At 39.4% G+C, this 27,956-nt stretch overlaps 1 protein-coding gene across 1 annotated transcript in view; it reads right to left on the bottom strand.

Annotated features, from left to right (window-relative positions):
- KIF24 (kinesin family member 24) overlaps positions 1 to 27,521 on the bottom strand; it is a 46,251-nt gene extending 18,730 nt beyond the window's left edge. Inside the window, exons 1-6 of the mRNA XM_045780690.2 lie at positions 26,886 to 27,521; positions 22,896 to 23,085; positions 18,182 to 18,279; positions 14,649 to 14,864; positions 9,853 to 9,940; positions 229 to 350 (exon numbers count right to left, since the gene is read on the bottom strand). Of these exons, the coding sequence (XP_045636646.2) occupies positions 229 to 350; positions 9,853 to 9,940; positions 14,649 to 14,864; positions 18,182 to 18,279; positions 22,896 to 23,085; positions 26,886 to 27,508 (1,337 nt within the window). The 5' untranslated portion in view covers positions 27,509 to 27,521. The remainder of the gene's footprint in view (positions 1 to 228; positions 351 to 9,852; positions 9,941 to 14,648; positions 14,865 to 18,181; positions 18,280 to 22,895; positions 23,086 to 26,885) is intronic.
- Between the last annotated feature and the right edge of the window lie 435 nt (positions 27,522 to 27,956).

The raw sequence follows: 27,956 nt of genomic DNA, 5'->3' as shown, positions 1-27,956 counted from the left end.
CCCTTTTAATAACTTAGGCTTGACCAACAATAGGTCATTACTTCATGGTTAATCAACGGACGGCACTTTAATACAATGATTTATTTCAGGGCTAACAACTCTACTCTGTATCCCTGGTATTTATTAAAAACTCCATGGTAGCAGAGTGTCCTGTTGTTGATAACACATATTTCAAAGTCACATTAGGGAAAGGCAGACAATGCAATTCCTTGCGTATTTCCTGCTCACCTGCCAAATGTCCTCTTGGCTGAATCTTTGATCTGAATTTGGATGATAGCATGGGAGCGGGAGGAGTCTGCGTTAACTCCAGTGGCCCCGGTGCTGCGCTCCTTGCTGCCCTTCAGAATCACCTGAAAATAAAATCCATAGGGTGATTTCCCCAAGAAGTAAAAAATCCCCCTGGTTCCTAAGGGTTGGCTGAGAGCAACGGAGACCAGGAATATAACTTTGTCAGTACACTGCAGTATTTTCCTTCTATGTAGAAAGCTGCCTAAACATTAAATCACCCAGAGTAAGTACCCAACAGCAATGCAAACAGTGTGGAATACTAACCTTGCGGGAGAACATTCAACGGCTCAAGAGCTAACTCACGTCTTGATCTTATATATTCTTTTTAATATCTTTGATAGATTTAGCCTGACTACAGTCTCCAGGGCATGACTTGTCTCCAAGGCAATGTCCCACAGTACTTGTCTATCTCAGTAACTAAAGCAAAGGCCGCAAATGTGCATCACGAATGACTGACTATAACCACCTGTTCCACCAGGATGCAGTCATAAAGGAGGCCAGGCCTGATCTGTGGGAACATGCAAGTACTGAGCTATCACAATTGACACGAGCCCATGATTTCCCTTGAGACCAAGTGCCCCTCCAAATAGGAGTGTAGACTAGGGTCCATGTAGCCCACAGGGAAAGGGGGAGTAGAGGTGAAGCCTCAGGACTGGCCTCTTGCCACTGAACACACAGCCATATATGAACGTGCTGCCCTGATTTTAGAGGGAGTGTCGATTACTGAGAATCAAAAAGGTGAAGAAATAATATTTGACAGGGGTGGCTGGCTGGCTCAGTCAGTGGAGTGTGCGACTCTCGATCTTGGGGTTGTGGATTTGAGCTCCATGCTGGGTGTAGAGATTACTTAAAAATAAAAAAAAAATTTTTATTAAATAAAACAGTATTTGGTGGAATCTTCACAACAGCCTAGATATGAGGTGAGTTCATTATATTATGCCCAGTATATGTTGAAGAATAAACTCAAGAGGTTGAGTTGCGGAGCACCTGGTGGCTCAGTTGGTTGAGCGTCCCACTCCTGGTTTCAGCTCAGGTCATGATCTCAGGGTGGTGGGATCGAGCCCTGGGTGGGGCTCTGAGCTCAGCACAGAGTCTGCTTGAGATCCTCTCTCTCTGCCCCTCCCCCTGTTCACACTGTCTCTATATAAATAAATAAAATCTTAAGTAAAAAAAAAAAAGAAAAAGAGGTTCATTTGCTCACAAATAGCTGTTGTGTGACAGAACCAAATTCCATATCCAGTATGTCTGACTCCAAAGGTCATGTGGTTTCCACTATGCTGTCAGGTACTTACGATAAATTCATTTATTTTGCAGTGAATTAGGGTAAGAAGTCCTAGCTCATTTTTTCTCAATCTTTCAAAATTTTAATTTATATTATATTGAACATAGCCACAGTTTTCAAATTAAGAGTCCAAAAGTTGCCAGAATCGAACTTCAACAATAGGCCATAAAATATCTTAACATGCAGGTACTTTTAAAAAGTTTAACTAATATGGATGGAACTAGAGGGTATTATGCTAAGCAAAACAGGTCAATCAGAGAAAGACAATTGTCATATGATCTTACTGATATGTGGAATTTAAGAAACAAAACAGAGGGGGTGCCTGGGTAGCGCAGTCGTTAAGCGTCTGCCTTTGGCTCAGGGCGTGATCCCGACATTCTGGGATCGAGTCCCACATTGGGCTTCTCCTCATCGGGCTTCTCCGCTGGGAGCCTGCTTCTTCCTCTCCCACTCCCCCTGCTGTGTTCCCTCTCTCGCTGGCTGTCTCTCAGTCACATAAATAAATAAAATCTTTAAAAAAAAAATAAAGAAAGAAAGAAACAAAACAGAATAAAACAAGATGAAACCAGAGAGGGAGACAAACAATAAGAGACTCTTAATTGGAAACAAACCGATGGTTGCTGGGGGGGGGGGGCTGTGGAGGGATGGGGTAACTGGTGATGGACATTAAGGAGGGCACGTGATGTAACGAGCACTGGGTATTATATGAGACTGATGAGTCACAGGCCTGCACCTTTGAAACCAATAATACATTATATGTTAATTAATTGAGTTTAAATTAAAAAATGTTTTAAAAAATAAACTTAAAAAAAAGTTTAATAGTAAGTTCCTTCATGGTTTAAGCAGTTGCGTTTCTGAAGATTATCTGTGTATGACATTTAGAATTGTACTTTAGAGTCAACTTTGGAGTATTTTAGAAGTACTCATTTTGTAAATAGTCTGCTAAAAGCATAACAGGTCTCTCTGATGAATCTTTTTATTAAGAGAAGAACCTGTTAATTTGTAACGCTGGATTTTCCACTACATTCTAATCAGAAATCAGAAGACTGAGAGCAGTAGCCCCTTAAACAGGGTGCGGCAGGTGCCCCGCCCTGCGCTAACTAAGCTCCGCCGCTGGCTAGGCCACGTAAGGCGTATCTGTCACTGAACCATCGACTTCCACTGTGCTGCTTCATCCTGGCCTCTCCCCTGTCACTCTGACTTTGTGCTTACACAGACTGAGATGCAATGATGACAACATGTGATGTTCTTTTTATCAAACTTTTCTTTCCTTTTTCTATCAGAAAAGGAAGACATGCTTACTGTGGAAAACTTGGAAAATACAGGAAAGGTATTAAGAAGAAAATATATACCTCCCCTAATCCCAGAGTTAACAAGATTCTGCTGTATTTTCTTTTAGTTTTAGGGTTCTCAAACCTCTTTTGCTTTTTTGTTTTTCGTCTTTTACAAGCCCTGCGAAGAGACAGGGGAGATCTTTTAAATCTCTACATTTGTGTAAACAACATGCTTGATAAGGGAAGAAACACAGAGAAGTTGGTGACTTATCCAAGGTCACATAGGTCAAATATGTGGACAGAAGGCAGGTGCCCTCTGCCACATGTGAGAGTAATGATACTACTTGTGCTGGGCCACAGTGAGAGCTCAGAGAGGCCTCAAGGCCATACCTAGCCAGGAACTGTGGACAGTGACAGAAACTCACAGGATGGTTTGTTATTCACCCCCAAGGGAGTCAAGAAAGGCTGACTTCTGGGGTTCTATTAGAGTTTTACACCGGGTTCTCCATGCACCTTGTCCACCTTATCCATCATGATGTATTAGGTACTTGTGAGTATGTCTCAGAAAACCTAACATGTTGAGGAGACCTTTCCTGACTAAATGCCTTTTAGGGAAGGCATGAAGGAATTTCTGGTTCCGGTCATTTCCTCAGTTTCAGAAATAGCCTGCAATCACCATTCCTTTCAGAAACTGTGAAATAAAGCAGCTGAACTCTGAGGAGTAAAAATGACTCAGTTTGTGAAGATCATCAGACAAATTTGTCTAAGTGACATACAGACGCAAGTGCAGTGGGTAAGGGAGTGAAATCCACATGGCTCAGGCCATGATCTCAGAGTCCTGGGACTGAGTCCCTCATCGGGTTCCTTGCTCAGTGGGGAGCCTGCTTCTCCCTCTGCCTGCCGCTCCCCCTGCTCGTGCTCTCTCTGATAAATAAATAAAATCTTAAAAAAAAAAAAAGTTACACGCCAGACTGACTGAGCCCGCCAGGCGCCTCAAGAACTAACATCTTTGTGTAAATTTCCAAAACTTTCTTTTCACAAATGTAAAAATCAGTTTCATGGGGGAAATAGAGCTTTATAGATCAGTGTGAGATCCCATGGGCTCTCCAGTACACGTGAACCAAAAAAAAAAAAAAGAAAGGAAGGAAGAAGGAAAAAAAGAAAGAATAAAAAAAAATAGAGACTACACTTGGGGGGAAAATGCAAATCTAGGAGCTGGGCAACATTAGTGCAATCAACTCAATAATCACTAGGCCCCCTTTTCCTCTCACTACCTCCTTCTCGAATTCCTCCTTCCGTAACTAAAGTCTATCGTGCAAGTTTCTAAATCTAGGTCCTTTAGACAAAACAGGTTATGTGAGTAGTGAAATGGGGACCTGCCACCAAAGAAAGTAGAGACAAGTGCTGAATTCTGTTGCCTGGGAAACATTCAGGGACATTAATAAATACTATTAATAAGAATAGATGTGACAGGGGCGCCTGGGTGGCATAGCGGTTAAGCGTCTGCCTTCGGCTCAGGGCGTGATCCCAGCGTTATGGGATCGAGCCCCACATCAGGCTCCTCCGCTGTGAGCCTGCTTCTTCCTCTCCCACTCCCCCTGCTTGTGTTCCCTCTCTCCCTGGCTGTCTCTATCTCTGTCAAATAAATAAATAAAATCTTAAAAAAAAAAAAAAAAAGAATAGATGTGACAAATTGAGCTAGCATCACACCAAGCATCTTATGTATTTTATCTCATTTCCTTCTCTGTCACTCAACCCAGTCATCCACTATCATCCACATGTTTCGGGCTCAGAAAGGTAAAGGACATGCTGAAGGATATACAGCACTGGGACCCAGGTCTGTCTGGTTATAAGGCTTTAATCGCTAAGCTTTCTGCACATGTACCAGAGGAGGGCTATGAGCACTTCAGTAGTACAGGCACTATGTACACATTAAGTCTCTATCAGTGGCATACAGCTGAGGCTCATCTAGGGGGAGCTTTCGCCATGTGGTCTCTGCTACCAATTATAGCCAGGGCAACGATAAAACAGGAGACAGATTTATTAGAAGTTTCAGAATGGATACCCATAAGAATGTAAAATGGCTGTAGAAATGACTCAAAATTCTGTAAATCTCTGCAACTGAAAAAATACTCATCAATTCCCTGATAGAAGAAATCTTGATCCAAATCTGAGAAATGTGATGAGTCAGTGCCTCCTCTGTAGAGGGGGGAAGTCTGGGTGCCTGCATCGTGACGACCAGGTAATACAGTACACCTGAAGGAGAAAGGTTCTGGAAGGACAATCCCGTGTAAAAAATGAGGCTGCTAGTTGTGCAGGCAGGCAACAAGTGGCCATGCCTGAGTGCACCTGAGGGTGATTTGTGAGGGTGACACTCAAAGATGACACTGGATGGTGACACCTGAGCAAACACACGGGTGATACCTAAGTGAGCATGAACAGTGACACCTGAGAAAGTGTGACACCTGAGTTAGCAAGTGCTGTTGTTTCGAGTCAATAAATGTTTATGAGGGTATCCATAATTTATAGCAGCTTTCCACCTCGATCTCAGCTGGCTTTCTTGTACACCATCATATATATTACAGAGTATCAATGGCAATGAGATAACATACTGACTAACAGGAAACTTCTTTCTGCTTTTCTTAGGAAAGACAACTTAGGATAGAGCAGTGCATAAAACTCTTCCAGTGTAGAGGAGGTGATCTGACACCAGATTGCCCATTAACACAATGATGGCCCATAGCTAAGGAAAAGGGGACTTCCTCCCAACATATGCTCCTTTCCCATTCAGTTGGTTTAATCTTCAGGGATAAAGACGTCATGGGGACCCAATCTCCTGCAACTCCCTGCCAAATGAAGGAATGACTGGGGAAGAGGGGGCAAGAGGATCACAGCGAATAGGAGTATGAGAAACAATTTCCTCAGGACTCTACAGTGGAGGGAGCTCTGGATTAAGGTTAAGAGTGATCAGTCTCAGGGAAGCCCCTTCAACACATCTCACGAACTTTTGTTCTCACCTGCCTTTACAATTGCTAGAAAGGGGCTCTTGGTTCTTAGGTGACTCTAAAATAGCCACAGTCACGTGCTATCCTCAGGTTTTAGATCCCGGGACCCACGAATAGGATAATCACACAAATATGAGGTCCCAGCCCTAAGCAAAATGTACCTACTTGTCCTAGCAAAAAGAAACTGTCAGAAGAAGACATCAAAGGTGAGTCACCCTGACATTTCACACGTACAAGTCCCTGGAAGGGTGTATTTGAAGCTGTTTTAAAGGTAGGTTTTGTCAAGTACCTAGCCTGTCCTTCTAGCCTTCTCTGACTCTAGCCAGGCCTGCTGGATATACTGAAAGAATGACTATAATAGCTGCAGGCTGCATGTTAGAATCACCTCGTTAGCTTTGAAATAACACCTACCTCCATACACTGTTGGTGGGAATATAAAATGGTACAGCCACTTTGGAAAACAGTTTGGCAGCTCCTCAAAAAGTATGACCCAGTAATTCCACTCCTAGGCATAGACTGAAGAAAACTGAAGACATAGGTCTACACAAAAACTTGTACGTGAATGTTCATAGCAGCATTATTCATAATACTGGCTTCTATAAAAGTGAAAACCCATGTGTCTATCAACTGATGAATGGATGAAAATATGAATAATATATCAATAGAATATTATTCGTCACTAAAATGAAGTATTTATATATGCAACAACATGGATGAACTTTGAAAATACGCTAAATGAAAGAAGCCAGAGACAAAAGGTTGCCTATTGTATGACTCCACTTATATGATATGGCCAAAATAGGCAAATCCATCGAGACGGAAATTAGTGGTGGCCAGGCCTTGAGGCAGAGGAAATAGAGAGTAACTGCCAATGGTACAAGGTTTCACTTTGAGGTGATGAAAATGTTCTGGAATTCGATAGTGGTGATGGCTGCACAACTTTTTAAATATTCTTTAAAAATCACTAAATTGTATATTTTAAAAGGATTATTATTATATGTGGATTATAACTCAGTAAGACATGTGGGGTACCTGAGGGGATCAGTCAGTTAAGTATCCAACTCTTGATTTTGGCCCACCCCCGTGCATGCTCGCACTCTCTCTCTCAAAAAAAAAAAAAAAAAAAATGTGTGTGTGTGTGTGTGTGTGTGTGTGTGTGTATACACACACACGTATCTGTACATATATATGTGTGTGTGTATATATATTAAAAAACCACTGATGCATACATTTTAAAAAGGTGAATTTTATGGTATGTGACCTATATTTCAGTTTAAAATAATATCTACATTTGGGCCTCACCCCAAGAGATTCTTATTTAATTGACCTCAGAGGGACTCAAGCAAGCATTAAAAAGACACTGTGATGAAACTAGAAACATAAGCCACAGAATGAGACAACATGCTTATGACACAAATAACTGACAAATGACTCACATCCAGAATATACAAATCGTGAAAGACAGACAACCCAAAAATGAGGGACAGACCCTAACTGGCGTTGCCAAAAGATGAAACCCGTAAGATAAATTAAAAATATGAAAAGTGGGGTGCCTGGTTGGCTCAGTTGGTAGAGCATGTGACTCTTGATTTCAGGGTCGTGAGTTTGAGCCCCACATTGGATGTAGCAATTACTTAAAATCTTAACATTAAAAAAAATATGAAAAGCTATTCAATTTAATTCTCAATCAGCAAAATGCAGAATAAAACCACGATGAGATATAATTAAATAATTCCAGACTGGCAAAAATTTAAAAGTCAACAGAAAGTTTTGGCGAGGATGAAGAACGGGGTTGCTCGTGCACTGCTGCGGTAGCGCGCACGGCTTCGGAAGGCAGCTGCATCATCTAGTGAAGTGAAGATACGCATGTCCTCTGACCCAATCATTTCACAACTAGATCTACATCCTAAAGAACTCATACGCTATGTACTGGAATACCTGTGTAAGGATATTCACAGTTACAAGTTCAGAATAGTGCCCAAAGGGGCACCTGGGTGGCTCAGTAGTTAAGTGTCTGCCTTCGGCTCAGGGCGTGATCCCAGAGTCCTGGGATCGAGCCCCGCATTGGGAGCCTGCTTCTTCCTCTCCCACTCCCCCTGCTTGTGTTCCCTCTCTCGCTGGCTGGCTGTCAAATAAATAAATAAAATCTTAAAAAAAAAAAAAGAATAGTGCCCAAAAAGAAACAATCCCAACTATCCATTAACAGAATAGTTAACTAAATTGTGGTATACTCATACTTTTTATTGAATCCTATACAGCAAATAAAAACAGCCATATGCAAAAACACAGATGGAACTCAAAAACATAATGTTGAACAAAAGAAGACACTAAAAAATACAGTGTTATTCTATTCACATAAAGTTTAAAAACGGGCAAAAACGAAGTTATATAGTTAATGGATGAATACCTAAGTGGCAAAACTATAGCAAAGAACAAGAAAGTGATTAGCGTAGGGGGCTGGGTAACTCAGTTGGTTAAGCGGCCGACTCTTGATTTCAGCTCAGGTCAAGATCTCAGGGTCCTGGGACAGAGCCCTGAGTCAGGCTCTGTCCTCAGTGGGGAGTCTGCTAGGGATTCTCTCTCTCTCTGACCCTCGCCCTGCACGTGCTTGTGCTTTCTTCAGCTCTCTAAAAATAAATGAATAAATCTTAAAAAACAAAGCAAAACAAAAAGAAAGATCAGCATAAATGTCAGGATTACAGGGGACCGTGACTGGAAAGCTGTATAGGGGTTTGCAGGGTACTGAAATGTTCTATTTCTTCACCTGGGTAATTGATTATAAAGGTGCTTGTTTCTTTATACTAAACACATCTAGACTTTATTAGGCATTTTTCTGTAGAGTGCTATTTTTCACAATAAAAATGGTCTTTTTTACCTAAGGGGAAAAAAGGTCCCTAATGATACAATGCAAAGCCAGGGTTGAGGACTGCTGCGTTAAAGGAAGAATCACCAAAAATTTATTTGTACATAAGTTAATAAATTCCCAGAACGGGAAAAAAATTTAAATATTTTAAACTCTGTGTGTGTGTTTTAATATTTTAAACTGTTAACAGTGGGTATCTCAGTGGGGAGTAGGGAGTTGTACATAGTAAGTTGGAGGTGGCCTCTATTTTTCCATCTTCTTATATATTTTTGTAAGGTTTATATCCAATAATGAACAAATGTTAAAAGGTAACTTTTAATAGAAGATTTAAAAATACCTTTGGAAAAAAATACCTTGGAAGGATATACAAAAAAACTATTAAAATTAGTTGCCTCAGTTTGAAAAGGGAATGGAAGGGATATTTTCATTGTAACTCTTGAATTTTTTTTAAAGATTTTATTTATTTGAGAGAGAACCAGCAGGGGGAGGAACAGAGGAGAGGGACACACAGATTCCACACTGAGCATGGAGCCCTGTGTGGAGCTTGATCTCACGATCCTGAGATCATGACCTGAGCTGAAATCAAGTCAGACGCTCAACTAACTGAGCCACCCAGGCGCCCCTGTATCTCTTGAATTTTGAACCCATGTGAAGTGCATCACCTATTAAAAAAAAAAAGATTTTTTTAAGTAATCTCTACACCTAACATAGGGCTCAAACTCACAACTCTAAGATCAAGAGCCACATGCTCTACTGACTGAGCCAGTCAGGTGCCCCTTACTATTAAAATTTTACTTCAAGTAAGGATATTTCTCTCCAACAGCGTTTCCTATATATTTCCCATAGAAATATATACATTATCAGCCGGTGAAACCAGCAGAAGAGTATCCCTCTCCTGCATTAGGTTCTCCCACATCCTCCATGGCACTGAGACAACAACCCTGTAGAGAAGGGAGCTATCCTCTTAGAGGACTCACATTTTGCAAATGCTGAAGTGGCATGCTTGTCATGGCCCTTTGGCTAAATCTGAGTCCATTATACCTGCTAGATAGCAAAATGAATTCTTTCCCTGTACTTAGGCTGCTGTATTGGGGGGGGGGTTGTTAGGGGAAGGGGAGGTAGTAAGGAAAGAAGAGTTACCTCTAAGAGGAGCTCCACACTATCCACCTGAAGCTCTTGCAGTCCCACTATCTGTACCACGTGCTTGCTATCTTCTCTTGCAAAGAGCCTGCAGATACAAGAACATGGTTGGTATGGAAGACCCGCTGTAATGGACTCTGTTCTTGCCTCCCCATAACCATTGCATCATTCCCCTATTAGGTAGGGGTTCTGTTATTTGAGTGAGATTGATGTGTATTCTCCCCGCCCACTCCCACACCTCCTGACCCCAGCCCTGGGCTTCAGAGATGGTCCTTGACCGTTGTAAACAAGTCAGCATCTTTGGCTACAATTAAAAGAATGAACATATGACCCAAACCTATGCCAACCAGTGGATGGTATACCCATGGTTTCAGTGATTGGTTCAGGACTGGATATGGGACCTCTGCTGGCCCAATCAAATAAAGTCCTAGTCTCTGGTTGTTAGGTGCCTAGGAGTGAGGTGCTGGTGCTCTTTCTTTCTGGAAGTGAAAGTATATGTGGTCCTGGGAGCAGTGGCAGCCATTCTGTATCCACTAGAGAGCCAGTTTTGGAAGTTAACATCATAGAAGGCAGAGCTGAGCAAAGAAATTAGGTCCTTATAACATCCTCAAGCTGCTAGAGTAAACAGACCCTAAGGCCTGATTCTCCTTGAGGCTTTCTAGTTATATGAGCCGATGACTTCCCTAAATAGCTTAAGCCCGTGTAAGTGGCGTTCGACTTTATTTCCAACATAAGGAGTCTCGATATATCTTCCAACGGAGGAAGGAAGATCTGGTGCTATAACTGAATTTCACAGGCCTATGTGTAAGGTTACGGTCTGTCATCGTCATTAAACCAGATACATCAAGGGGCACATATTAAATCTATTAAAGACTCAAAGATTATTTTTCTCCCTTAATAAGATAGTGATTGAGGTTAAGAATGGAATTCTACTTTATAGCCAAAAAAGGAAATGATTTTCTCAAAAAATTTCTTTAAAAAAAAAAATTTCTTTTTTAAAAAAAGACTTTATTTATTTGAGAGAGAGAGAGAGGGGAGGGGGGAGCTGAGGGAGAGGGACAAGCTGACTCCCCACTGAGTGGGTACCCTGATGAGGGGGTCATTCCCATGACCCTGAGATCATGACCTGAGCAGAAACCAAGAGTCGGACACTTAACTGACTGAGCCAGCCAGGTACCTTTAAAAAATTTTTTTTCTTAGTTTACGTTTTACCCCAAGTTTCCACATTTTTTACAGAAGGACTGGAAGAAAACAGCTTCACCAATCCCTGTGACCTATCAGAAAACAACCATTGAGGGGCGCCTGGGTGGCACAGCGGTTGAGCGTCTGCCTTCGGCTCAGGGTGTGATCCTGGCATTATGGGATCGAGCCCCACATCAGGCTCCTCCGCTAGGAGCCTGCTTCTTCCTCTCCCACTCCCCCTGCTTGTGTTCCCTCTCTCGCTGGCTGTCTCTATCTCTGTCGAATAAATAAATAAAAATCTTTAAAAAAAAAAAAAAAAAACAACAACAACCATTGGAACAGTCAGGCTTCTGGAATAAAAGAAGGATCTAGCTTTCAGAGCCCTCATGTCATTCCTGAACATATTTTCTGAGGCCCTACACCCTGAGCTCACCCCAGAAAAGTTCCTGATGGACAGCCTGAAATGGACTGCTAGATTTTTAAATCTTATAAGCAAGAAGTGTATTTCTATCACTTTTTATGCAAGGGTATAAAGACAATCTAACCTCTACTTTTAAGAGTTAATTTGGGACTTCATACCTAACATAACTGCAGTTTCAACCTCCCCCCAGAAATGTGTCTTAAACCCACCAATCAGAAATTTTCTGATAAGCACCAGTGAGGTAATCTGTCACATGGGCCCTCTCTATCCCCCCACAAAGGAAAATTAGGTAATTCATCTAATAAGACCCCCCCTGCCCCTCCCCGCAAAGGAAGGTGATCTCACCTGGAACAATCTTTTCTTTTGCTACTGACTTTCTTGCCCCACCCTCCTTTCTATAAAAACCTTCCATTTTGTACAATTCCTTGGACCTCCCTTCTAACTGCTAGATGGATTAATGAACTGCTTCATGAATTGTTTAGTAAAGCCAATTAGATCTTTTAAAAAAGAAAAAAGTTAATTTGAAGATCTGTAAGCTTTGGTTTCTAGCTTAAGAGGTGGACTGAGGGGGCGCTTGGGTGGCTCAGTTGGTTAAGCATCTGCCTTCAGCTCAGGTAGTGATCCCAGGATCCTGGGATCGAGCCCCGTGTCGGGCTCTCTGCTCAGTGGTAGCCTGCTTCTCCCTCTCCCTGCCGCTCTCCCTGCTTGTACTCTCTCTCTGTCAAATAAATAAAATCTTACCAAAAAAAAAAAAAAGAGGTCGACTGAGCATACATGTTTCAGTTCACCTTTGTCAAAGTTTTACTATTACTTTTAGGAAATATAATTTATTAAAAAATAAAAGATAAAGAGAATAAAGCATAATGGCCCTAAACAAAAAGAAAGGATGCCATGAGTGGATTAGGACATTTCAGAAGAACCAGGAAGATAGGCAAAAGAGATATTAGCCAACTAACCAGAGATATTAAAAAAAAACCAAAAACTTCTAAAAAGAAGCTTCAAAGACATCCCCTTGGCTACAATTAAAAAATGCAAATATACAGGGAAATATATCTGAGTAATTCATTAAAGAACTGCACTCACAAATAGCTGACTAGATATCCTGACTGTGTCTTCACCTAAACAAACTGACCAACAGACCAGACAGACAGGACAGATGGGGGGAGAGAGAGAGAGAGAGACACACACACACACACACACACACACAGCACAACACCTTTTATTCTCCTGCCAAGTGTTCTTTAAACAAAGAGGACTTCAACTACCTCCATTTTGACCTCAAACTTCCTAATTAAGTTCTTTCCGCTTATCTGTTCACTCAGAGAAAAGACCCTGCAGGCAAAGCATCCCCATAAGGGAACCCAAACTACCCCCACTACCCTCTCAAGCAATAAGGACTGCCCTGAGCCAGCAAGACCCCACCCATGATTGACCCCAAGACAATGATCAACTTGGCCTTCACCGCCCACCTGCGTGTACCCACCAACTTTTGTCCTGTATTTTCCTTATATAAACCTTGGGGGGAAAAAAGAGTGGGGGATGCCTTGAGGATCAGTCAGTTAAGCGTCTGCCTTCTGCTCAGATCATAATCTCAGGGTCCTGGAATCCAGCTCAGCAGGGAATCTGCTTCTTCCTCTCCCTCTGCCCCTCCCCTCACTCGTGCTCACTCTATCTCAAATAAATAAAATCTTAAAAACAACAACAACAAGGAAAACCCAACAAGTCATAATTTTGGCATGTTGGAGGCAGTCTTTGAAATATTAGTATGTCTGCTGTCTTCCTGGTGTTGGCCTCACTGAAATAAATTCCTTTCTTGTTTCATCACCACTCATTTTTCTTACTTTGGATTTTGTCAGTGGCTAGTGGTTGAACTTGGTCTGTTTGGGAGCCCCAGAGCCAGAAGCTCTAGCACCCCAGTGCCTGGCTACATTCTGACTAGAAAGGGCTCCTAAGTAAGAGTGCTAGGGCTTGGAAGACGAGCTATGATTGAGCTAGCTTGAGGCTTCAAAACCAACAGAGGGTAAAAAAGAAAAGCAACTCTTCTCCAAAGCAAACCCAGAGCAGAACTCTCCTTTATTTGGCAGCTGCTGTGGCAGGACTGAACCCTGAGCACCTGCACATTCTCTGAAGTGCAGCATACCCGAAAGTCCCTTTTTCTTTGGAATAGTCCAAAGGTGGTGGTCTGCCCAAGCCTAGTTGCTGGCTTCTCCAGTTTCATGACTCAATACCCTACCATGGGGGCCTGGCCTATCATGCTCTCCCTACTGAGCTCGAGCTCCTTTTCCCCCTACCCCTCATTCCAGTGCTTGCCTGGAGCATGTGGAATTTGTACATCCTTTCGGACAGCTCTGTAGGGTGTAAGATACCTTTGCTGGAGGCTAGTTTCTGTCACTGATTTGGCTTCCCCAGCCTTCTACCATGCTTAGCTTCAATTCTCTCCACTTGGTGTGGCTGCTCCCAACACATCACAGGTCTGGTTAATTCTATTAGGACACCCTTTTATCCTTCCACCTCCCTTATTCCATCTTTCCTCCTTATTCTCCCAGTCAATACCTTCACAACTTCATTGCTTCTTGCTCAATTAAAGTCATCTGTTTCAACCTAAACAAAACTTTACACCAGAAAAATACAACAGGGATTTAAAGTCAGTTACTGAATCCATTTTTGAATTACATCATTATGTTGCAAGGGCAACAGTTTAAGACTTACAAGAGCTAAAAGTCTAATGTGAAAAAGAGAGATTTTCTTTTCTTTTTACCGATTTCAGAAAACTATCATTAAGTTTACCCTAAGATTTTGAGGGTAAAAAAAATAAGAGAAAGCAGGAAACATTATTTATAGTTCTTCCAGTGTAATAATAGGTCAAAAGAATAGGAAGGGATTTAAGTACATGTTGATATCCTGACTTCCTGAAATCATGACCTTTTTCATAGACCAAAATAAAAGGGATAGTCTTTTGGTAAACAGTAGGATATTGATCACTTTAAAAAAATACTAATGGAAGCCTAATTTACATTTTTCTCTAACTGAATTGACAGTTTAAAAAATATTCACCTGATGCAGGAGACTAATTTCATAGAAAGGCACTAATATAACAAGACCTCGCATCAAATCCCATGATTCAGTAATGCTGTGGGACTCTGGCCTAAAAAAATGATCCACAAATATACAGTTTTCCACTCATAATCAGTACCTTTTTCTTCTATTTAAGAGGTCATAAAGTTGTCCACAGTAGATTTCATAGAAGCTGATCCACACGAAGAGGTGCCTTCTTGGCTGGGACACTTCTAGTTGCCTGAAGATATCTCTGGCAGCCAGAGCATAGAGTCCTGGGTTCTGATGAGTTCCTATCATGGTGTAGGTCTTCCCAGCACCTGTCTGTCCATATGCGAAGCAAGTGGCATTGCCTCTGGGGAAAAAGTAATTTGTATAACATATATACTAAGAGAAATGCTAATCTACACGTAGATTTTTCATGACAAAAGTCAGATAGAAACAGAATCCTGTTTACAGCTGGCAAAATTAGCTATAAGAATACAATCCTTTAAGGAGAGGAGGGCTTTACATAATAAAAACATAGGAAGAAGAAAAAATATTCTCAAAGCAGTACCTGAGTTTTTTAATAGGAATTTTTTTTTTTTTTATGGAACTGGTTATACCATAAAACAAGGACCTCATGCTCTAGAGAATTCTGGAGAAGATGATTTTGCCTTAATCCTAAAAGGTAAGTTTGATGAAAGAAGTAATAGAGAATTGGGGTGCCTGGGTGGCACAGCGGTTAAGCGTCTGCCTTCGGCTCAGGGCGTGATCCCGGCGTTAAGGGATCGAGCCCCACATCAGGCTCCTCCGCTATGAGCCTGCTTCTTCCTCTCCCACTCCCCCTGCTTGTGTTCCCTCTCTTGCTGGCTGTCTCCATCTCTGTCAAATAAATAAATAAAATCTTAAAAAAAAAAAAAGTAATAGAGAATTAAAATTAACACAATAAATAATGGAAGACCATATGATGAACAGGGTGGTACTGACTACTCTTATAAATATTAAGTAAGGTTAGACAGAGGTAAAATCAGTGTAAGCAAAATATTTGAGGAAGGATTCGCAAAAGGGCTTTAAGGGCCTCAGTTTTCACTTTCGTTAATAAATGAATGGGTTACTTGATTTTTAAGATCCCTTCTAGCCCTGACATCATGTGACTCTAAGTGAGAACCACTATTCTTATATGTGGGTGGGTATGTGCAGAGGTATGGGAGTGAGGAACCGCAGAATAAAAGGTGGAGAGGACAGCTGGGAGAATAACCTGTCAATCACATGTTTTCAGAGGAGCTAGAGGCCAAGATTATCTGAGTACCAGAGGCCCAACTACCTAGTACAGAGTAGAAAGTGACCATAATGTTAAATAGTAAAGCAGCTATTGCAGACCTTGAACAGGAATCGCATGGGTTAATGATAAAAGCAGCTACTTGCAGCAAGAAAAAAAGTCTATGTACAAAGAGAGAGGTGGGGGATACTGGAGGTGGGCAGAGAGATGAACATGAAGAAAGGAGCCTGAAGCCAGAAAGAAACCAAAGAACGAGTAATAGGACAACAGCAAAGGAACCATGGAAGTGTGAGAAAAAAGAGATGGTAGCTAACCAGATTTAAGCTGCTTGAGTGGAGACCAGTTACTCCTGTCTTTTGAATCAGGCTCCTGGCCGTGTAGGCACTTGAACACACTGGCAGAGGAACGTGAGGAACAGGATTAAAGGAGGAAAATGTGAACACACTAAAGAAGATTTAGCAGAATGATACTAAAGAATAATATCTTCCTTATCTTCTGAACTTTTTTTTTCTTTTGAGAGAGAGAGAGAGACAGCAGGCATGTGCGTGCAAGCACAAGCCTGGGGTCGGGGGAGGTACAGGGGGTGGAAGAGGGAGAGAATCTCAAGCTGACTCCCACGGGAAGCGCGATCTCACCACCCTGAGATCATGATCATGACCTGAGCCAAAATCAAAAGCCTGAAGCTCAATTGACTGAGCCACCCAGGCGACCCCCTGCACCTTTTATTTAATTGGTACTATTTTAACATTCAAATTCTAACTTTGGAACTTGCTCTCTTAAAAAGTACTCCCTAGATTTGGCACATAAGAAATCGAACCAGAAAGGTATTTCACTTTTTCAGCCTGCTCAGAATAAAAAAAAAAAATTACTGACATCTACAAAACGACAATAAAAAGAAAACAAAAAAACTGGGCAAATGAAGTTATCTGAATGGCCAATGAGCACATGAAAAGATTCTCAATATCATTAGGCATTTGGGAAAGTCAAATTCAAACGACAATGAGATCAAGTTACATACCCATTAGACTGGCTAAAATAAAGAAGACTGACAATACCAAATATGGTGAGGATGTAGAAATGCAATTCACAGGGCGCCCCTGCCCCCCCCGCCCCCCCATGCGCATGCTCTCTCTCCCTCAAATAAATAAGTAAATCCTAAGTAAATAAATAAATAAATAAATAAATAAATAAATAAATAAATAAGGAAATAAAAAATAAAAGAAAGAAATGCAATTCACATACATCGCTGTTGGGAATAGAAAATGGGTATATGGAAACCTGTTTGACACTTTCTTATAAACACACACCTAGCCTATGACCCAGCAATTCCCTTTCTAGGTTTCACCCAAGATAAATGAAAACATGTCCAAGAAAAAGACTTGTACAAGAATGTTCATACAGCTTTATTCACAATCGTCCCAAACTGGAAACGACCCGAAAGTCCATCAACAGGAGAACGGATAAATTGTAGTATATTCATAGAAAGGAATAGTACTCAGCAATAAAAACTGCAATGTGTACTAATATCAAAAAACATTATGCTAAGCCAAGCATAAAAGAACCTATATGGGAATGATTCTATTTCTGTGACATTCTAGAACAGGCAAAACTAATCTATAGTGACAGAAAGCAGGTCAGTGATTATATAAGACCTGAGGGTGGAAGTGGAGATTTACTAAAAGGGGACACAAGAGAACTCTCTGGGGTGATGGGAATGGTCTATTATCTTTTTTGAGGAATTGATTTCTTGGATTTATACAACTACCAAAACTCATCAAACCTGAATACTTCTTAAGATCTGTGCATCTAATTGTATGTGAATTATACCTCAATATTTTTAAAGTTATAAAAATTATTTGTAAAAAGTCAAACTACTCTGGAATCAGTGATACTAGCAGGCTGTTTGGCATTCTTTATCTATATGTGCGTATATTTTGAATAAACAGAAGTCCCTAGTGCCTTTTTGGTCCCATTTAATGTTTATTAAGTATGAATAATTATTTCAAAATTCGAAATTATTTCAAAATAATTCAAAATTATTTCAAAATTTCGAAATCTATAAAAAACAGATATAGTCACTTATTTATCCCACTTCAATGAAAAAAGTAACTGAACTACAGGCAGAGTATATCATTCCTATTATCAAAAGTTCAAACTACAACCACTTAAACCTTTTTATTCGGAGGACTTTGATGAAATTATATTGTTGACAACTTATATCTTTGCTGAAAATTTCTGAATGCTTGGTAAGTCCTATAGAGACAATATACTCTTTAGAAGAGTCTAAATTCATCAGATTAAAACAAAAATTCATGTCTAATTCAAAAACTGAAAAACATAAATGATATTTATAAAGAAATTTGTTATGGAAAACAGTATGAAGCAAGAGAAGCAAATAATTACTATCATACCCATTGAAAATATGCTGAATGAGTGGGTGAGTAGTCTTCATGTACACATCCCGATTGGTGCATGCTTCACCAAAGACTTCATCAAAATAAAAAACATGCTGAAAAAGAAATGTGATTTTTATAGAAAGAGACATTTTCTGGATTTTCTTCACTATTCTAGCTAACACATGATAAAGGCGTAAGTATACTTTTTAACTGATTAAGTAACTGACTCTGACAAACTTAGAGATAAATAAGCAATCAATAACTATCAAATAACGGGGCCTTCTTCCACTTGAGATCTCTGTAGACGTGGTCTTATAATGTAAAAACTAAAGCACACAATTTTTGTTCTTTCTTAAGTGAAGTAAACTGATGAATACAAGAGTGAGCCAATCCTCCTTCGGTCCAAGAGAAATGAATTCTATAGGGATTATCCTCATAGCCCAACTAGGGCCAGCATATTTGAAACTTGGGGGAATTCTAGAGGAAGACTTCCACTTCATAGGTTACATAGCTGAGCTTTTCTTTCCTTTTTAAAAGATTTTATTTGAGAGATAGAGCATGAGCGTGGGGTGGGGGAAGGTGGGGGGAGAGGGAGAAGCAGACTCCCCACTGAGCTAGGAGCCCAACACAGGGGTCAAACCCAGGGCCCAGAGAGATCATGACCTGAGCCAAACGCAGACGCTTGCTTAACCAACTGAACCACCCATGTGCCCCAATAGCTGAGTTTTTAATCCCATGAACATTTATTGCTCCGTTGGTAACATGTATAATTGCAGTAGGCACTTCAAAGGGGCCAAAGATATAGATATTACCCTACCCCACCACCTAAAGATGTGAGTCCAGACAAGTACACAAATGATTCAAAGCTAGAAAAAATTTGAGAGATAAAGTACATGTGGAATTCAAAGGAAAAACATATTCCTTCTGATTGGGAAAGACATTATGAAAAAGACTGTACACAGGAAGGGCTGTGGGGGAAGAAGAGATGGAGGCAGGGAAGATACTCCAGCCACAGGGAAAGCACAAGGAACGTTTAGGGAACAGAGAAGATTCAGTGTGGTTGAAACATAGGATCTTGGTAGGTAGAAAGGTGAAACAGAAGGCTGGAATAATGAGTTAGGACTATGTTGCATGGGTATTGGGACACTAGCCTTAAGAATGTTCATATTTAATTTAGCAAATAGTGGGAAGACAATAAAATCCCTTTGCAAAGGAAAGGGATGATCTGAGCCATTTTCTGGAAGATTAATCTTGCTTCCCATTATGAATCGACTAAGAACAGGGACACTGGTAATCAAGTGGTGAGTTAGGAAGGGTCTAAATTCGATGATAACAATGAAAATAAAGAGGAGATGGATGCATGAGAAATTTGGCAAATGCCTGGATATGACTTGCTGGGGAGAGAAAGTAGTCCAAGATAACCCCCAAATGAAAAACCATGATAATCTGTAAAAGGATAGAAGACCCTATTAAATTGGGATTATGCAGACGTAATCATTTGCATAATTTAGAGGCTACTGGCAGCCCAACTATCTCTGAGTAAAAATCCTGATCGCAGTGTAGTAATGGCAGTCCATATACAATGAATGAGACATGAGGTCCTTTCTTCTTATACCTCTTGCGCCTGCTCTAAATAGCCAGTTAAGGGAAAATCCAGCAAAGTGAATTTGGGCCAATTTATTGTATGGGTCATTCTCTCCAGGTCTGATTCTGTTTCATGTACCATCACATTACATTAGCATGGAAATTTGTTAGGTCACCTTAGCAGAAATTGGGGCCACAAAGTTGAATTTACCAGTTAGAAAATATCACCAAGAGCTAGAAAGTAATCAATCTGTGCAGCACAATAAAGAGATCTGTGAACTTCTCGTGGTATGAATTATGTAATAGGATTTTAAGAGCAATAAAATGTTTTTAACTTTTGAATCTGGGTGAAAGGGTTCATTGTACTTTTGAATAAACTTGAAAATGGCAATAATAAAAAGTAAAATATATTACTAATATATTTTGGGGCATTTTTCAGGAAAATAAGAAAATAATGAACACAAGTAAATGTGGGAATTCTTTAAAATTTTCTTTTACTTCATTGAGTATATGGTTGTTCTTTCTCTTCTTCTATAAGTGCCTGTGAATAACTTTAGCTCTTGGTAAACACCTTAGGAAACACTTATTGATTAGAGGCATTAGTATCTTTCCTTCCAAAAGGATTTAGGTGTGGATTTTCTCAGTATTTCTGTAAATATCCTTAATGAAAGATACATGAACATGGAAGATTATTGTAATTATTATAATTGACACATATATTATATAAATACAATAAATGCTAGCACAAGATATCTAAATATATATACATATATAAAGTCCTTTGCATCACATATACTTCATTTGATTATACTTTATAAATTAGGTTGTAGTAATACTCACTTTAGTCTTGTAATGATCAGAGTTCCATAATTTATTTTTTAAATAGATTTTTTCAGATTATAAAAGTAACACGTATTTAAAGACTACCTCTGGAAAGAACAGACTTAGAACAGGTAATAATGGTTGCCTTCAAGGAGGAAATACGATCAGCAGGACACTTTTCACCGCATACCCTTTTGTATGTTTTTGATTTTGAAATAGGTGAATCCATCATACTCAAAAGTTTTTACTTTTTATATAAATGTAACATGCTGATTATAGAAAATTTTAAAAACATGGAAAACAATAGAGAAGAAAATAAAATTATCTATAAATCTTACTACTCAGAGATAGCCACTGTTGACTTTTTGATGTATTTCAGTAACATCTCTTTTTTCTATATATATTTCTTTATTTAAGAAGTTGGAATGAAATATATACAAATTCGTTTCCTTGTCCCATCACATATTATACTGATACAAAATTTAATCAAAAGTAGGATAGCACACTGCATGTATATGATCATATATATACTAACAAAAAAAGATTTGAAAGGATAGGATATTTAATTAAATGGATACATGAACCTATTGTTTGAATTCTTGAATAAGTTTAAAAATTGAAACCCAAAGAATCTAGGATCAGTATTTATTTTCTAGGTTTGCTATGAACCTCCCTTTCTTCTTTCCACTTAAGGAAAGAAAAGGGGGTAAAAGCCCTCCCAGCACTTGTAATTATGGCATTGATAGGTAAGGACTTTGACCTATGAGAGCAAAGGTCCAAAGTTCAAACTGCGAAGAAAGTGCTATGAAAACTATGGGTGTTCAATAAGTATTGACCAATAGTAATGACAAAGAAGTAAGGTTATTATGTTTTGGGATAATAGAAAAATACAAAAGACAAGACAATGCTTCCTTAAGGGAATTACTGTGACAGAAGCATCATTAAGGACTTCTTGGGTAGATGGTAACTGAACAGGGCTATTACTATGGCTGTAAGAAGACATGGAACTAGATAACATTATAACCAATTGGCATTTAGACCATTTTCAAAATAAATACCTCCCACCTAGACCTAATAGACTATGCATTGATCAGCAGTCAATAAGGCTGTTAAAGTGATTGGGTTGTTTATACAGTGGCCTAGTAATTTAGTGCCCACAGAAAGACTCAGTGGATTACTTTGAATGTTGCTGTGAAACCTAATTTTGATAACCAAAGAAAAAGTTGAACAATGCAAGTATAAAAGAAGGGGAAAGTGTTAACAATTTGACTTCAGTGTTAACATATTTATTCCAGAGAGTAAAATCTCAGCTGACTCGGGTAAAATGTTAGCACAACAGATTACTCACCACTTTTTCTCTCTCTACCATTCACTGGGTTTTGAGGCAAGAGAGCAAGAGAGAGGATAGTTTGAATATAATATGAATGTTTAGGGAGGCAGATTCAGAGTAAGAGGGACCTGAATTCCCAAATCTTAACATCTGGTGGATTATCCTCTGTTTTAGATTATTTACAATTGTTTCATAATTTTAAGAGTACCTAAATTATGGTATCTTCCATCTATGGGCCTGCTGCTTCCATAAGAAGACCGAAGAGTTATTGCAGGGTACCTATCTGCATGAAATAAATTCCTTTCAATACCAAACCCTTTCTTCTTGGACTTTTTGTGGTCTTTCTGGCAGGGAGTGAACATATTCTTATGTGTCTAAATTACTAGTGTTTTTTTAAATCCTTTATGGTAGATGTAAAAGTGAAATCATATCCCTGGATTACATTTACTTACTAAATCTACCCTGTACAAAGTAGCCTGCTCAAGAGCCCAATTTCCACCAAGTTATATCTAAGCCCAAAGACAGTTGAGAATCAAAATAAGCAGTTGAGTGGCAATCTGGAACTTTGCTGCTTGAAAACATATCCTCCATCGTTAAACTCCAGACTCACACTCAGAAGAATAAGCTCACACCGTGAAAGACAGGCAAGAATTGAGACTGACTATGGGACCATCTCAGAGTCACTCTGGCGCATACACTCAGTGACTAGTCCTATCGCCAATTCACTTTTTTTTTATCCCCTCGGTCCCCCCTTTTGCCAAAGAGGTATAATTACAGTCATGTAAAATGTGTTAAGTGAACATATGCCGCAATTATAATGCCCTAGAGTGCAGAAATTACGTTACTGTTTCTCCCACTTCACTATATTTTTTTTTAAATGAAGGCCCAAGGTATTAATGATTTATATCAGGAATGAATGCCAACACCCAAAACAGAAAAAAAATCGACACACTTGATAATATTAGTTCCAAACACAAAAGGAAAGCATCATACCTGCAGAATATACTGTGTAAGGTCAACTGCTTCTTTCTTCTCATGAACAAGTAGAGTTTCTTTGTCTTCTACGGTAATAATATTAATTTCTCCACGACGTACCTCCCTCATGCCCAGAGGGCGTTTTCGAACACAAACTCTGATTTTCTCCATCTCTGTCCAAAGATTCTCTTTCTCTGAGGTATTCTGTCTGATACATATTTATAAGTGGGCTTTAATTTTTTAATAATATGATGCGGCTACTTATGAGGTCAAAGTATCAGCACATTTTGTTATTTTATATATACATTACACTTAACATATATACACACCTTACACATACATAAAACTTTCTCAGAATCAACACTTTAATATGTAACTTTATACATATTAGGTATATAGAAAGTTCTTTTATTAACTGAATCCTCCTGATTACTGCTATCTCTATCCCTAATCCACTCCATCCTTTGTCCTGCCAACAACAAACAAAAAACCCAAAACCCGAAGAGTTGCTCTAGCCCTAAGACTTGGGTGTTTGGCTTCTAGATGTGCTCTTCCAAAAACTTCTAATGGTGGATGTTTTCTATATGTCCCCCCAAATCAGGCTGGTTAATCCTCAAAATCAAACAAAGTATGTTGCGACCACCCCTCCAAGGCCTTTAAAAGACATAAACCCATGTCTCTTGCTCCCTCTCAATCCAATTATTCTTACATATTTACTGTTTTCTCTTTTTTAAAAAAAGATTTTATTTATTTATTAGAGAGAGAGAGAGAGCACAAGCAGGGGGGAGAGGGAGAAGCAGACTCCCCACTGAGCAGGGATCCCAACACGGGGCTTGATCCCAGGACCCTGGGATCATGACCCGAGCCGAAGGCCGACATTTAACCAACTGAGCCACCCAGGCGCTGTTTCACTGTTTTTTTGACCATTCTATCTAATTTGTTTTTTTATCCTACCTGGGTTTACTAAATATCTTGAAATGGTGATAGGTTTCAATGTACTTTTCCTCTGTTCCTCCTAAGTATATTCTGCACCTCTGTCTTGCTTTCTTACTTCCTCTTTTTGTGTGTGTTTGTTTGTTAGAACGTAATCCTATATTTCTTCTTCCCAGGACAATTTTACAACAGGTGCTGCCTACCACTATCACCCTTCTATTCAGATATATCTCTTCTCTGGCTCTGACTTCAGTGAACTTATCAACCTTAACAGCTAGAATATTTAATGAAATATTCCTTGAGCTAGGGATACAATATTCATCGGGTTTACATACTGAGCCTAATGAGGGTATATATGTGTCTAACAATTGACCATTTACCTATATAGAAATTCCTCTTAACCTAAGTAACATAGGATTCTTGAAAGTAGTTTACCAGGATCAATGCCTTTGGTCCATATACTGAGAATGTCTTAGGCAAGACAAATTATTCCCTTCCTTTACACTTTAGAATTTGATTAATAGCCCCTAAAAAGCCAATGTAATAGATTTTACACAGGATATTTCACTATATAATTGTTTCATATCAATTTCAATTTTCTGAGCCCTCCAACTAGCTGGAAAATTACTTTTTGCCAGTATATAAATTAGTATAAAGGAGAAATAAAATTTCTAATATAGTTCTATATATAGAACAAATAGTTCTAATATAGACCATAAAGGACTACTTCAGGCTTTTAAAGCATTTTTTAAGGGGGGGGGGGAGACAGAATTTTTTTTTTTTTTTAAAGATTTTATTTATTTATTTGAGAGAGAGAGTGGCAGCGAGAGAGGGAACACAAGCAGGGGGAGTGGGAGAGGGAAAAGCAGGCTTCCCGCTGACCAGGGAGCCAGATGCCGGGCTCGATCCCAGTATGCTGGGATCGTGACCTGAGCTGAAGGCAGACGCTCAATGACTGAGCCACCCAGGTGCCTGGGAGAGAGAGAATCTTAAGCAGGCTCCATGCCCAGGTACCCTTAGAAGGCTCTGGTTTTAACACCCAGTGTTCCTTAGAAGAAATAAGCTGTGTCTTTCTGACATGAAGAGTTAAGACAGCTGGAGTTAGGTCTACTGAAGATCTCTAAATGCACTTTTATTAAAATTCTGAGACCAGGGGCGCCTGAGTGGTTCAGTGGGTTGGGCATCTGCCTTTGGCTCAGGTCATGATCTCAGGGTCCTGGGATCAACCGCCCCGGGAGCCTACTTCTTCCTCTCCCTCTGCCATTCCCCCTGCTTGTACTCTCTTTGTCAAATAAATAAAATCTTTAAAAAAAAATTCTGAGACGAGTAATTTATTTTTAGCTTACTTGATTTGAGGCACCCAAAGAAAATGCTCTTTGGATAAGATGACATCCTAACAGCAAGCCTTAAGTTGATGAGGGAGTCTCCCAGGGTTCTGAAACCTTGACTGCTACTTGGAAACATTTGGGTGAGAAGATAATATGAGGATTATTGGGGAAAATATCCTTTTTTATCTCTATTTCCCTAATATAATAAAGAGTGGGAAGAGTGATAAAATAATGACACAAAAAGTAAGAAAGCTCAATGGAATAGCTTTCACTCTGGGTTTGTCACGTATAAACCTCTTACAAGAGCACTTATCTCACCATATGGTTGTTTGTCTTCCCACTCACTCTCCCTAAGAGTCTAAGGGCCTGCACATATCCTAATTATCTTTACATCTACAATCAGACCTAGATGTACTTAATATGTGCTGAATAAATGAAATAGCAATATTTAAACTAAAACCTTCATTCTGTCCAAATTAATAATGCAAAGCGGCATCTTTATTTATAAATAATTCCAATTTAGATTTTTATGTGTTGTTCAATAAAATACTGTAATATTCAAGAAAATATCTGTTCTTTCACCAGAGCTAACCAATAGAACAGCAACAATCCTGGCTTTGATAGTCATGGAACAATCTAGTTCTCTAACAATTAAAAGAAGAAAAGAGTACTATACGCTCTGTGCTCTGCTAAACCAAATAAAGATTTCAGAAATACTATAAAAGGTACTGAGTATTTCAAATTACTAAATCACTTTTACCTGTAAAATTGGTCTTTTATATTTTTGGGGGAATAAAAGAACTGGTTGGTTATGAGATCCTCTGAAACCTTAGCCAATATAAAGACCAGATGTAAATACACACCTTGTTTTAAGGTATGAATAATAGCCTTAAAAAAAAAAGAAAATGTGGCTTAAGAATGCATTTTGTTTCTCCATAACTCACCATATATAACTTTTAAAATAACCAAAGAACAAATATTTGTTATTTTTAAGAGAAGATGTTTTCTATATACCAATATTGTTACTAGGGATTATTCAGTATTTCAGCTCTTAGGGACCTTATTTCAACATTTAACTCAAAGCCCTAGATGAAAATAAATTATCGCCCTGACTCTCAAAGTCTAAACTACATCAAAAGTGTCTTACTCTTTTGCAATCACCAAAATCATATGTTCTTGCAGGGCTGGAACTGAAGAAAGCACTCAAATTCAGGACCATATTTCAATGTGTGCAAGTAAGCTAACTGCACGAAAGACCTACTTAATTCCAGCTACATGCTCTTTGTTTTTAACTAAGCTTTATGTCTCCTGGCTGAAGTGAATTTGATAGCCTTAAAAAAAAAATCCTGTGGAACACACACACACACACACACACACACACACACACACACACACACACACTTTTTTTCCATTGCAGAAGGCCAGTTAACTATTTTACCTTCAAGGATGCATTAGATGTATCATGTTACACTATAATAAATAACAGACATAGGTCTGCTAACGGAATAATAGCAGATCCTGGCAAGTAGCAGCTGTTTGACATACGTGAACAATATCATCTTTCTCCCATATGGAAAGTCCCAATTCCTCATGAACTTCCCCCCATCAAGGTACTTCTATTAATGTTGCAGAAGCTGTTCACTGTACTTTTCTGTACATAAGGAGGAGTTGCTCTCAGTCATGGTGAGGCTTGCCCTTGCCTGATGCTACCCTCTCCCCTATATCCAAAAAAGATAAAAATAATTACCTGATACAAGAATGAGGGATTCCATAGTTATACCCTGAAACATGAGAGACTCTTTGAATAATGGGAATATCATAATCCCCCAGTAGTGGAGAAAAGTGATTTGATGAAAAGAGTGAGGTGTTAGTTTCTGTTTGCACATAGGAAGCAGCAGCTGCGGCACTCAGAATTCCTGTTTTTGTATGGGATTGGGAATCATCTGGCAGCATGTGCTCCAGCACTTTTAGGTAACCAGACTTCTGTTCATTTGCAGAAAAATCTGATAAACAGCACATTTCGAACCCATTGTTGTTGGTAGTTCTGTCTTTGCTGTCAGCAGGAGAATCAAAATGCAGTTGCCTGCGAGGGCCAGTTCTGGACTCCCGAGCCTGACTGCACAGGCTGTTTGTCTGGAGAGGATGCTCTGGGCTACTGACTGCTTTGTCTTCTTCCTGCATAATTTTAATGATTTTGATAAGTTGGAAGAGACGTTTGCGGTCGTTCATGTCATGGACTCCCAATTTGGAGTAGTCCTTCATTGTAACCTTGGCTAATTCATCTATTTTTTGAAAGCCAAGGGCAGTAAAATGAGGATAATACTGTGCAAGTTCAGCTTCACAAAGACATTCATACAACCAGGATGTCATTTTTGTGAATGAGTTTCTATAAATTCTGAAAAGGAAAAAAAAGCCATTTACTTGAAATATAGTATAATTATTCCTTTAAAAATTAAAATCACAAAACATGCAGAAAAATCCATTCTAGCATACCAAGTTTTCAAATATATTTTTCTTCTGAAATAATTAAACAGCACAGTGCATAAGCAAAGATGCTTATAATGCATTTGTAGTAACAGGTGTAATTTGTTCATCTGCTTAATACAAATGGAACTTCAATTGCATATATACACAGTACATGCACATACACACACAATGCAAGTCACTTACTTCTTTCTAGGGAGTTCCTTCCAACCTTGTAATGTCTACTTAACACATGCCACCAACTATTGAAACCTTGTTCCCAACCACTGATTGTAGCAGGACTAATTTTAGATGTTCAAGTTAATGTCAAGGCATGTTGCACAACTGTTTCCTA

The sequence above is a fragment of the Ursus americanus genome, chromosome 18, assembly GCF_024610735.1.
Source record: "Ursus americanus isolate L20-20 chromosome 18, mUrsAme1.1.p, whole genome shotgun sequence".
In the NCBI taxonomy this organism is placed as follows: Eukaryota; Metazoa; Chordata; class Mammalia; order Carnivora; family Ursidae; genus Ursus; species Ursus americanus.
The sequence above is the reverse complement of the archived record's forward strand: the minus strand, read 5'-3'. Positions and strand labels throughout refer to the sequence as shown.